The 14,309-nt window shown below is 30.5% G+C and overlaps 1 protein-coding gene across 1 annotated transcript; it reads left to right on the plus strand.

Moving 5' to 3' along the window:
* Nucleotides 1-11,989: 11,989 nt before the first annotated feature.
* LOC120182896 lies at nucleotides 11,990-12,953 on the plus strand. The gene is made up of 3 exons (XM_039187732.1): nucleotides 11,990-12,004; nucleotides 12,100-12,830; nucleotides 12,866-12,953. The coding sequence occupies exons 1-2, from the start codon at nucleotides 11,990-11,992 to the stop codon at nucleotides 12,793-12,795; spliced, it is 711 nt and encodes a 236-aa protein (XP_039043663.1). The 3' UTR covers nucleotides 12,796-12,830; nucleotides 12,866-12,953.
* The last annotated feature ends 1,356 nt before the right edge of the window (nucleotides 12,954-14,309 follow it).

The raw sequence follows: 14,309 nt of genomic DNA on the forward strand, positions 1-14,309 counted from the left end.
AAATAAAAATAAAACTAAAAATTAAAAATGTAACGGAATTAAAAACAATGGGTTGCCTCTCATGAAGCGCTTTTGTTTAACATCGTTAGCTCGACGACCTGATTCAGACTACAGGTTCCGTGACAAACACTTCCACTTCATTCGCTTTTTCCAACTAAGAAATTCCTTATGAGAAATTTGAAAACTCTCATAAAGATTTCTTCGGATATTTCCCAACTTAAAAAATCTTGTCGAAAAGAATGTCTGTCAAAACATCTTTTTTACCAAAAATTAATTTCCTCAAACGATTCCTCGATGGTTTCGACTTAATTTTTGGTGCCTGCAAAACATAAGGTAGAACTTTAGACATAGAAAGAATTAAATCGGCACAATCAGAAAATATTTTTTGAACTTCATGATTTCCTCATCATGATCTCCTAACTCCCTGCATAGATCAAAAGAAAAATTAATTTCTACAAACTCATTTTCTAAAGGATCGATAATATCAACATAATTTATGCTCTCCACTTTGTCTGGGTGTTTCATTTTCTTATACACATCAAATTTAACAATCTCACCATCAAATTCCATGGTTAAAGTCTCGCTTCTTACATCAATCTTTGTGTGCACAATACTTAAAAGGGGTCGCCCCAATAGAATATCGGAAGAAGTATTGATGCGATCACTCTCTATGTCAATTACATAAAAATCAGAAGGAAATATTAAGTTGTTTACCTCCACTAGCACATTTTCCAAAAGGCCTTCCAGATAGATTACAAATTTGTCGGCAAGCTGAATTGATATCCTTGTATCCTTCAAAGGCTCGTTAGAAATCATATTGTAAACAAAGAGAGACATTACATTAATAGAAGCGTCAAGATCACACATGGCTCGTTTTATCCCAACTTTACCAATTTTAGAGGGTATTATGAACATACCTTGGTCTTTTAATTTCGGTGGTAACTTTTGTTGGAATACTACTGAGACATATTCACCTAGATTTATCTTCTCATTCCTGGTAAGCTTCCTCTTTATTGTACAAATATCCTTAAACAATCGGGCATATCTTAGAACCTTTTGAATAACCTCAAGGAGAGGTATATTGATTTGCATCTTCCGAAATATGTCTAGTATTTCATTTTCCTCTGCTTGTTTATCCCTTTTAACTAACCTTGATGGAAAAGGTGGTGGCACGTCATAGGGAGATGGCGTTGGATCGTCTATTTATTCTTTGTCATTCTTCCTCTGGGATCCTAAATCATCAGTCTTCTTCCCTTTTTGGATTGCTTCGTCTTTTGAAACAGGTGGCGCAACTACTATACCACTTTGAAGAGTGATGGCACTTATATTTTCTATTGGATTTACCTCGGTTTGGGATGAAAGTTTACCTTGTGATTCCAAGCGGCCTACGGTTTGAGTCAGTTGGCTTATTTGCTTGTCTATCTCTTATAAGTGGGCTTCAGTACGAACCTAGAATTTTTCTTGGGAAAGTGTTAACCTCTCGACAATTGACTCTAATGATGTCTTATGTGGATGTTGTGGTAGTGGAGGTGGTCTCACTTGATAACCTTGATTCGGTATTGAGTTCTGAGCATAACTGAAGTTCGGATGATCACTTCATCCTGGGGGTATGTATTGTCGTAGGGATTGTAAGCTCTTTGGCGAGGTCCTGGAAAGTTCCCGACTGCATTGATATGAGCTGTTGTATCATCTTGAATCAATGGATAATTGTCTATTAGATGATCAAGTAATACACATATTTCACATAATATGTTTGGTCCTGACTTTCCTGCAACAAGAGAGTTGACAACTTCAGTTAATTTATCTATCTTATTTTCCAAAGAAGATGAACTTATCTTATGAACCCTTCGATGAGGTTCATTATTTGTGCGAAACTGTTGGGAATTTGCATTCATCGTGGAAATTAAGTCCCTAGCCTCGATAGGAGTCATGCTCACCAAGGCTCCTCCACTGGCAGCATCGATCATCTTCATATCCAAGGGAGTTAATCCTTCATAAAAGTATTGAAGGAGTGTTTGTTCAGTTAACCCATGTTGTGGGCAACTAGAACATAACTTTTTAAACCGCTCCCAGTAGTCATAGAACGACTCTCCATCAAGCTTCTTGATTCCAAGTATTCTCCTTCGTAGTTCACTTACTTTCGCCGTAGGGAAAAACCTGTCAAGAAAAAGACAAGTCATTTGAGCCCATGTAGTAACAGAATTAGGGGGTAGATAAAATAATCATTCCTTAGGCTAAGGAAAAAGGAAAAGCTCTAAGTTTGATTTGGTCCTCGATTACTCCCTGTGGTCTCATGCTGGAGCAGACCATGTAAAGTTCCGTGAGATGTTTATGTGGATTCTCGTTTGGCAATCCGCGGAATATAGGGAGGAGATGAATAAGGCCAGTTTTCAATTGGTATGGAGTTTCTCCTTGGGGAAATCAATGCACAATGGCTCTTGTTCAGTAGGTGCCATGGCTAACTCTTTGATAGTATGATCGGCAATCAAAATTGGTTCTGTATTAATGGATTCACCTTAATTTGATTCTTCTTCCAGATTTGATTGTTGTCACCTTCTTTCCTGAAGCATTTGTGCGTGAAGTCTCCTAGCTCTGGATTCGATCTCCAGGTCGTACTCCACTAATGCGCCCGGATTTGTCCTGGTCATAAATCAAAAGCAAACAAAAAATTAGTAACTTTGGCGAAGTCCCAGGTAACGGCGCCAATTTGACAACTGTCGTTTTCGATGTCAAAATAAAATTTCTTCTTCTCGATTAATAAATAAAGGAAAATTCGTAGTGTAGAGAAGTAAGGGTCGATTCCACAGGGACTTAGAAAATTCTAAATTTTTGTCTGAAATATTTATGCCAGGAGTGATATAGTGAATGGGGGGTTTTGATAAAAAATGATTAAGTAATAAAAGAGTTTAAATAAAAAGGTAATTAAGGTAAAAAATAAGAAAATAAATATTGCTAATGGATATGGTAAAAATAGCCTCAAGCTTCGCTTTGACTCAATTTCCTTTAGATCATCGAATTAGATTTTCCCTTCGGGATTCACGTCGGTTACTTTGTCTGCAAGGACTATCCACGTGACTCTATTTTGTATATCGAATACCCAAGGCAATATTTGATTTCGGCTTCAGAAATTGATCTAATCAACATCAATTGTCGTAGATCAATTACTGTTTAAGTTCATGGCGACCGACTCGGATTGTTGCTTCTATAACCGTCAATTTTGATCTCAATTTCCTCTTGACGAAGCTATCTCGCTAAGTGTGTTCCCAAGAAGTCGAATGTTCTTTCTATAAACCGAATCTTCCTCCCACATGTTTAATTACAACAACAATCTAGACCAAAGTATATCTTTGATTTTGAAAACTGTTTTGATTTTGAAAAATAAGCACAGAGATTGAGAGAGATATTATGAAGATATTAAGGGCTTGTTTCAATTTTTCCGTTGGAATTGAGTCATCGCTTTAGCTCTCGGCTTATGGAAAATTTAGCTAAGCATGACAAAAGTCATACTTAGCATATTTAAAAACAATGCTTAAAAATAAAAAGAGAAATCGAAAATTGAGAGAAAAATAAATAAATAAATAAAAGAGAAATCTTTAATAAAACTAGAAAGAAGAAGAAGATTGTAATCTGAGTTGTGTGTTTAGGCTTACCCAAAGAGGGTATTTGTAGCCTCTCAAAGCCTAAGGATAAACAAAGAAATTAAAATAAAATAATCCTAAAGATATTTTTTTTCTAAATTCAAACTCTAAACAAGTCTCCTAATGCAACTCTGCTCGTCCATCTTCCAGAAGGCGCACTGAGTAGAACTTCTAGAAACTGTCGCTGATTGGACCTTCTAGAAACTTCCACGTCAGACCGTGTCATGCCCAGAGTCGTGCCCATGTCTCCAGCCTTGACCAAATAATAAAAAAAATGCAGAATGAACCCGTTTTATCACTACTTTTGGAAATTAAGACCCTGTATGAAAATAAGTATAACACAACCAAATCAGCAGCAATAAATCCACAAGATTAAAGAAATAACGAGCAAATATTAACGATTCTAGACACTCATCAAAGACCCACTCTGATACCAATTATTAGCTCTTACAATAAACTGAAATACGCTAAGAGAAAGTGAATTGACCTTTTAAAAATTTGGTGCAAAAGCAATTGAAAAATAAAACTTTTGCACAATGATTTATAGTGGTTCAATTTTATCAACCAAAGTCTACATCCACTACCTTAGCATCCACACTAAGGATTTCTCAAATCCACTAGATTAGCTTACCTTTAAGGATCAAGCGTAACCTTATAAACACTTCAGGTATTATACCAAAAACCTTGAATTACATACTCTCCCAAAGAGTAATTACAAACAAAGCAAATAATAGAAAACCTCACAAAGCAAATATAAGAAAGTCTCACAAAGCCAAATATGTTTGCAACAAATACGCTCTCACCAAAATCATACCTGAAAGAAATAAATGATATAGCTCTCAAGTGTGTTTACAACAAAGAATTTGACAAATTTAGCACAAAAGAATTCTTTGATGTTGGTAGGTTGATTCAATATGGTTCTTGTTGGCCTTGGGATACTTTGACCTTCAATTTATACCTTCTTCATCAATTCTAGCCGTTGGAGTCGTTATAGATGTTACGTACAACTAAAAACATCATTTAATGCACAAGGGATCGATCCTTTTTAAATAATTCGATCGTTGCAAGAAAGGGATCGATCCTTTAAGGGAAGATATTGATCCTTTTCATTAAGGGATCAATTCTTTTCCTTGAGAGATCGATCTTTTGTGAAGGGATCGATCTAAAACTTACTGGAATCCAAATGATCGATCGATAGACTTTTCAAGGTAATTGATCCTTTGTTCAAAGGATCGATCCTTTTACTAAGGGATCAATCCTTTGAGCCAAAAATACTAGGAAACTCAACTTTAGAGCGCGAAAATGATTAAGTATGTTTTTGAAAATGTTCGATTAAGTTGGAAAATATTTAAAAATTAATTTTTTTAAGTTTTGACAAATTCGATTAAGTCTAAAATCAATTTTAAATTTTAATGTTAAATAAAAATATTAATTCAACAATTATGTCAATTAAATTACATTATTAATTTGATGATCCAAGTTCTTAATTAATCCAATTGTACACTTGTATATGTGGTACCCATTATACAAACACGATTTGGCCTATAATAAAATACACTCAAACTATAATAAGAACCTATTAAGTAATCTTAATGATAAAATGAATTGTTATTTTTTAAAGTTTTAGATTCAAGTAGTTATATTTATAAGGTGTGAATACATTAGTTAATGTTACTTTCGATGGTTAAAATAATAATTTAGGTATATGGTGTTAGTAATATGAAGTGTGAAATTTCATATTGATTATGTATAAGTTATCAAGAGTAATTTTTATGAATATTTTGGAGCAGTTACAAAGATATTATTTGTTCAGAATATTTTTCAACCATTGGCATCACATACACTCTACAAATATAGTTATTCGAACCCAATATCCCAAAAGAAAATAACACTCCTTTTTAATAACTAAAGTCACTTGAGAAGTTTAAATTATTATTAATACTTAAATATAGTATTAATATTTTCCTTCTATTAAATGATTGGTGATATTAATATATATGTATATGTATCGTTGCTTGATTGGCGATATTTTCTTGAGTAAACTACATATTTAGTACTTAAATTATCAATTTTGGTCCGTTTTAATACCTAATCTTTCAATTTTTTTCAAAACTATACCTAACATTTAGTTTTTGTTTCATTTTAATATCTCATCGTTAAAAAACTAAAGCATTTAATACCTAAACTATTAATTTTGGCCCGTTTTAATAGTTGAACTTTCATTTTTCCCTAAAACTTAACGTTAAAATTTTGAACATGAGTACTAAAATGAAACAAAAACTAAAATTTAGGTATGTTTTGAAAAAAATGAAAGTTTAGGTACTAAAATGGATCAAAATTAATAGTTTATGTACTAAATGCATAATTTACCCTATTTTCTTTTACATGTGACATATATTTCTTTTTTAGATAATTACTTTATTTTTTATCAAGTTATTTTTACCTATATTTTGTAAACACATAACCGACATATTTTATAAGATGGTTTTAATATTTAGTTTTATTTTAATTCAATCACTTTTAGGACTTTTTAATTTTTATAGTTGTTTGTTTCTGATTGTTTCCACATTATAATTCATTATTATATCCAAATTTCAGTTTAAATAATATGATTATTTTCATTGTTTTACTCATTAAGAATTAAAAATAAATAGTATTCTTTGATTTTTTTTCTTATTTTAAAATTGTTTTCTTCTTTATTTGGGAAAGAAAATGTTAACCGTGTTTTATTTTCTTCAGTTATGTATACAAATGTGAAAACGTTATATTAAGCTTGAAATGAATTATGTTTTACAATTAGGGTAAACTACACGGGTGACCACTAAACTATTATCCCTTTTCATTTTGTACACCGACGTTTCGATTTGATTTATCAAACCATCCAATTATTTAAATGCTTCAATCAAACCACTAGCCGTTAATTTTTAATGAAGATGATGATGTGTCAATTAAAAAAATTAGTAGAATTTCATATTTGGTCCTCAATATTTATACATTATATCAATTTAGTCATAATTTAATTCAATCAAAATACATTTGATCCCCAATTGGATGGTGAAACATGTCACTACCTAATTAGAGGATAGTTTCTTAATTTCATTTATTTAATAAAATAAATTTTTCATCCAATAAGGTCGTGACACGTGTCACCACCTGTTAAAGAGAGAAAAGAAAGTCAAAATAATGAGCTTGGGTAGAAACGAATGTGGATCATCCCAGCAACAAAGGTGATGGCCGAAGCACTCAGGTAAGCATGTCATTTAGTTAGTCCTGTAAACGAACCGAACGAACACGAACGGAGTATTTAAATGAATGAACATGAACATAAACGAACAAAAAGTTTCTTGTTCATGTTCGTTCGTTAAGGAATGTAGTTTGTCCATGTTCGTTCATTTAAATGATAAACGAACACAAATGAACGAATATAAACGAACGGATGAAAACGAACATAAATGAACACAATAAACGAAAGTAAACGAACACAAATGAACGAATGTAAACGAACACAATAAATGAACATAAATGAATATAAATGAAAATATATTTTTTATGCACTAACAATTTTATTATTATATTTTATTTAATTGTTTTGAGCTTTTTTACTTGTATTTAAAATTAATTGAATTTTAAAATATTTATGGGTATCAAATTAAAATTTATTGGGATTTAATATTTTAAATGGGTCTAGAGAGATTGGGCTAAACATAAATGAACGCACATAAACGAACGAACATAAATGAACGAACATAAACTAACATATAATCGAACGTTCACGAACGTAAATGGACGAACAAGCCATCTGTTCATGTTCGTTCATTTAATTAAACGAACAAAAAATCTTATTCATGTTCGTTCGTTTAATAAATAAACGAATATGAATGAATTTCCTGCCGAACGATTCGCTGAACATTCGGTTTGTTTACAAGCCTACATTTAGTTGTTTTTTTTAACAAAATCTTGCATATAACTTATTCAAGTTTATGAAAGAAAAAAATGAAATATAAATGATAACAAGGGGATTCGAATTTAAGATTAAAATCATGGATTAATCAACAATAATCATTATGTTAAATCACATATTTAAAGAAAAGTTTTTGTATATTTTATATATTCGTATTTGTTAATGTAAAAAAATATTCTTAGTTTTATTTATTAATTATAATTTAATATTATATATTTATTAATAGCTATATATATATATATAATAAATTTGTAACACTCATAACCCGTACCCGACCCGGATACGAACCCGATGTGTCACATTGACTTTTCAATACATAAATTATTCACAAATAAGAACAAATTTAAACTTTTATTCATATTAACAATGTGAAAACCTTTCGATTCAAATAAATTGATGAACTTCTATTCATACTTCCATAAAACTTTAATAATTCACATAGTTACAAAAGTATCAGTTTACAAAAATAGATCAGAGCATTTCAAATTAAACGTGTAGTACATGCCAACAGTTTACAAACTTTCAAAAATAAGACCTACATTCAATTTGTCTTGATCTGATCTTCACGGGAGTATGTTATCCTCAACACTACAACCTTCATATTTCTTCAAACTTACGCGTGAGGAAATCGCTCACTAAGTCGATGACTTAGTGAGTCAAAACTAAAGAGTACTAACTTTATAGATGAAATCTTTAATTATTTTATCGAAACATTTCATAAAGAATTCCAAATTATTTTCCATAATAAGAAGGTATACTTATATATATTATTCGTTTTATATAGTTTTGTTTCCAAATGCCCAACGTATACTACTGAGAACTCTAGGTATTTGAGTACATTGAGGTTGTGCACTAATGCTATCACCACATATCGTAATTTGCACCGAAGTGCCACATAAGTTTACACCAAAGTGCCACATAAGTTTACACTAAAGTGCCACATAATTGTCCCGAAGGACCACATAGAACCCTCGACTCTTGGCATGCCAACTATACCTCTAATCCTCATACATATACCTTGGGATTTTAACCACATAATTATTTATCATTCATTATTCGAAGTATCTCTTATTCACATAGGCACTTTCACATTGAGAATTTTTTGTATACCGATGTTCACATATCACATTTCCACAATCATATACTCATAATCATTAATCACATCTTAAATAATAGAAATTGAATAAAACATTGTAAAGATATAATATAAAAGAAATTGTAAGGTTTTCGATCGAAAACACTGAGGTTGACTTATCGCAAGCCTTCCTCAATTCTAATACAAAACGAAGAAGTTGCACTCACCTTTGCCTCAATGAAGTCCTAAACGAAACCTTAACGCTTTTGGATAGATACTTATAACGTCGAGTTGACAGAAAGTTGACTTTGTTCAACGTCTACACATAACAGTTGAAAATCAATATCGTACTTCAAATCACTTATATCCAATCATAACAACTTAAGCTAAAAGAAACATTTAATTTCTCATTTAATGCTTACTAGTATCGGTACTACCACTATAGTACCGATACTTCCCTTATATGGTATCGATACCCCCTTTGGTACCAATACCATTTTGACATTCTAGAAATTTATCTTGAAAATGGTATCGATACTCTCCAGTCGGTATCGATACCCTACTCTACTAGTATCAATATTATTCTTTGAATTCAATCTGATTTTGCCTAGAAGTATCGGTACTATTCTTCCAGTACCGATACCCCATGCCCAGAATTCCCATTTTCATTTCGAATTTTAACCAAAACTTACCTAAATCTCCTACTTTGATCTCCTTTTATGCCTTTAAACTAAACTTCCTTCATTCAAACCAACTTTTCTCCATTTATTACTTCCTAACATACAAAATCTCACTAGAATATTTACATCTAAAAATCATACAATGTTTTCAATCATACTCTTAATCCATTCTAAACTTTCTGTCTCCTTCAATAGCCCATTGATAAGTCAAATTTAACCATAGAACTCCAAAAACTACACCATATCAAAAATTCATTTCAAAACCCATTTTACAAATCCATTTCTAATTCACTCTTCTTGTTGTTTTAATCCATTGCAAGCTTTCCTTAAGCTTTTATAACACACAAGCTTCCAATACCAAACCAAAAATTGATGGAACCAACAACTTACAAAAACTTACCTTTGGAAGTGGAGTTCACGGGCACTATGAAGAAGATAAGAACCAACTCCAGACTTTTCTCTTCTTTTTGTATCATTCCACGTGTTATATCCCTTAAAAGAGAAAAGATAAAAAAATATTTTAGGTGAAAAGACCATAATGCCATTCCACTAATACAAATTTAATATCAATTCCTAACCAAAAATTTCCACATTAAGTTCTTGAATTTTTAATTATTCTAATTAAATCACTAAATTTTGAGTTCTTACATTTTGGTCACTGACCCGATGATTGGGATGTTACAAAATCATAATTTAATAAAATAATAAAATTTAATATAAGAAATAATTCTTAATATAATTTATTAAAAATCATTCTTAATAAATATTAAAAGTTAAAAATATATAATAAATTATAATTTAATAGAATAAATAATTATTAATTTTTAATATAATTTAATAAAAAATAATTCTTAATAATATTAAATTATAATTAATAAGGGTATATAATATTAAATTATAATTAATATATATAATATTAAATTATAATTAATAAATAAAAATTGAGAATATATTTTACATTAACAAAAAATATATTAGAACTTTTCTTTAAATACTTTATTTGGATTAGTGGTTATAATTGTTTTCATCTATGATCTTAATTCCATATTCGAATCCTTTATTTTTATTTACATTTTATTTTTTGTCTACCATTAAGTAGAATAATTTATATTAAAAAAAATGTTGTACGATGAGATCATAAGGGATGCTTACCTGAGTGTAGTTGTCCCCTTGTCCATTGGGATGTCCCTGGTTTGATCTTATCTTGGTGCATTTTCCTTATTTTCTTTTCTCTCTTTAATAGGGTGGTCATACATGTCACCACCCTATTGAATTAAAAATTCATTTGATTATTCAAATAAAAAATTAAGAAAATATTCTCTAATCATGTAGTGACACGTGTCACCATTCAATTGAATATTAAATTTATTTTAATTGAATTAAATTATGATTGAATTGATAGACTGTGTAAAAATTATGGATCACATATATAATTATGTCAATTTTATTAATTGACATGTCATCACTTCGGTTAAAAATTAGAGGTATATGGTTTGAATGAAGTGTTTAAATAGTTAGATTATCTGATTGATCAAATCAAAACGTCGATTGTCATAATAAAAATGAACAATACTTTAATGGTCACCCGTGTAGTTTACCCTTACAATTATAACGATTATGATAAAATTGATTTTTGAACTATTTTTCATAATTAGACAGTAAAGTTATTTTATTTCATATAATTTACTTTTACCGGTTATCGATAATGATATTCCTTCAATATTTGATTTTAGTTTTGTCCTTGATCATGATTGTAATAGTAGTTGCTACCAAAAACATCACGACCCACAAAATTAAATATGAGATATGAAATCTTCTAAGCCACCAATCCATAATTTACACTACCCTCCATTAATCTATATAACGTTTATTTTATTAAAAACTAAAACATTGTGATCCATATAAAATGAATACCTATGTCTAGGGATTGGCACAAACCTGAATCTAATGGGTCCGATTCGATTCTATCAACTCAATTCTTAAAAATATTTCGAATTGAGGTCAAGTCGGGTATTTTAGAAGATATGTTTAGGTGTAGAGTGAAAAATATCTCACCTGACCCAAAATATAATTTAAATTTACCTTATCTGTTTAGGCATAAATACAATAATAATCATTTATATATATTTTTTAATTATAACCCTAGTTTTGTTGAATAAAAATAATATATATATATATATATATATTTCGGATCAAATCAAATTCTTCGAGTTTTATATCAAAACGTCAAGTATGATTTGAGTTAGGTAAAGTCACTCATAAACTTCAATCGATTCAAATTTCAAATAATATATATATATATATATATATATATATATATATATATATAGATCAAATCAGATTAATTGAAATTGAACTCGAATCCGACACGTACCCATCCCTAACCATGTTAGAATAGCAGCATATTCTTCTTCTTCTTCAAAGTTTTAAGTACAAATAATAATTATAAAATATAACAAATAATAGAGTCTATTTTTTGGTGCAAAAAGTCTATTTTTTGGGTGCAAAATGTCTATATTTTGATCTCTTATCTTCTGCCACGCAATCGATTCATTCAATTCAGTCTCCTCCTGACCTGCTTTGTTTTTTTGCTTATTTTCTTCCCGTTTTCCTTTTTTTTCACGTCATTGTCTGGATGCGGTTCCCATTGGTTTAACACAAATTTTCTTACTATTTCTGTTCAGACTTTCTGTTTTCGAAAGATTCATTTTACTTTGAAAAAGCTACGAACAAAAATGGTAGTAGGCTCAGAGCCTCGGACAACTCTGGTATGAGTCCCAGGATTTCATTTTCTCTCTATCTTTCTCATTTGATGAAGTGCCTGTGAATCAACGCCCTCTCAGATCATCATCAAAACCTTCGTCCTTGAATTCCAGCATTGATTTCGATTTCGATTTCTGCGTCGCCAAAAGCATCGAACAACAACAACAACCACCGTCGTCCGCCGATGAACTTTTCTCCGATGGAAAAATCCTTCCTACTGACATCAAGAAAAACAACGTCCCTTCCGAACAAACTCATCACCGGTCTCCGCCTCCTCCTCCTCCGCCGTTGCCGCCACCACCTCCCGAGGATGTTAATGTTGATTCCACGAAACATAGCTCAAAGTCGTCATTTTGGAACTTCAAAAGGAGTAGAAGCTTCACCTGTGGAAATAGTTATGGCCGGAGCTTATGCCCTTTGTCACTTTTGTGGAGAAGCAATTCAACTGGCTCAACACCGAGTATTAAACAGCCTTCCAGTAACCCTAAGCACATCAATTCACATAAGCATCTCAAGCCTCCATTGAAGAAGAATACTACTGCTTATAAGCTTCATGGTAATATTATCGGCGGTGTTCATGTTAACCCGGCTCTCAATGTTCCTTCTTTGAATTTGTTCGGGTTGGGTTCGAACTTCTCCAATGGGAAAGCTAAGAATTGCCACTGCAAGAGGAAATGATTGGCATTTCAGTTTGTTGATAATTACCATTTGAGAGGAAGGAGAAAGTGCAGAGAAATTGGTGCCAAGAAAGACAAAAGAAGCTTATGGAAATGACAGGTGCCAGCGTTTTCATGGTGTCTGTTCAATAATTTTCTCTGTCCCTGCATTTTATCAAGATTTTCAGGTCTCTGCTGTTCATGACTCCTATCTTGGAATGTTTCTTGATTTTCGGTTTCAGAACTATACATATATCATTCGCTTGGTTTCTTATTATTGTTGCTTGGTTAAGGTAATTAATTAAAGGGTAAACGGTGGTCGTACTATAAAGTATTATTTTGTTACATATTTTAAATATTAAAAATTATAAAATAATCTTTTATTTATAGAAACTCCTTTATTAAGTCCCTTAACTATTAAAAGTTACAAAATAATTATTCGATTATTTATATATTTTAAACTCTTTCTTTTTTATTAAAAAATGGTAGTCATCTCAGCTGAGATATGATAAAATTTGATTTTATAATCTTAAATGACTATATAATTCAAACAATGGATTTTAACAGAAAATAACGAGTTTCGAATATATGAATAGTCGGATGACCATTTTATAACTTTTAAAAGTCAAATGACTCAATAAAGCAACATCCTATAGTTAGAGAACTATTTTATAACTTTTACTAATCAGAGGACTCAACAAAGCAACGTCCTCTAATCAGGGACCATTTATATATTTTACCCTAAATTAAATGCATGGTTGATCTCATTTTAATATTCAATATCTGTCGGGTATATGCTTTGTTTAAATCAATATATTTCATGTTGTTTGAATTCAATGTGTATTTTTAAATAAATAACGACACCGATTTTATTAAACAAATAAAAATATAATCATATTATAACATAAAGAAGATTTACAATCAAAGGATATTAATTATATTAATAAAACATTTATCTTAAAATCAACAAAAAAAATTAAACAAGTTATTAAATAATGATAAGATCCAACAATAAAATGATTAAAAAATTTAATCAAACAACTCAAAAATATACAAACAGATATCATTGTTGATGGTAAAAGATAAGTATTATCAACATTAACTTAGAAATAAATATAGTGATTACGATATATTGATAATTGATTTTATTTTAACTCAAACATAATCTATTTAGATGATCATAAACACCTATTAATATAAAAAAAAACTAACTCAATAGTGTAAATTAAGAGTAGATCAATAAAAATAATCAAATATGCATTATCTGTAGTCAAACTTGAAAAAAATTATTATAAGATCATGGAAAATATTTTGGGTAAATTACACGGGTGATCACTTAATTATGGTCAAAAATATTTTTGACCACATATGTTTCAATTTGATTAAACAGATCATTTAACTATTTAAATGTTTCTCGAGTGTCAAACAAGGGAGATAATGATTGACTGTATTATGCTGATAAGGGAGGATAGTATCAATACTCTTGGCTGAGTATCGATACACTAGTGTTGGGTATTGATACTATCCTGATTATCG

This window comes from Hibiscus syriacus, unplaced genomic scaffold (assembly GCF_006381635.1).
Source record: "Hibiscus syriacus cultivar Baekdansim isolate YM2019G1 unplaced genomic scaffold, ASM638163v2 tig00112738_pilon, whole genome shotgun sequence".
In the NCBI taxonomy this organism is placed as follows: domain Eukaryota; kingdom Viridiplantae; phylum Streptophyta; class Magnoliopsida; order Malvales; family Malvaceae; genus Hibiscus; species Hibiscus syriacus.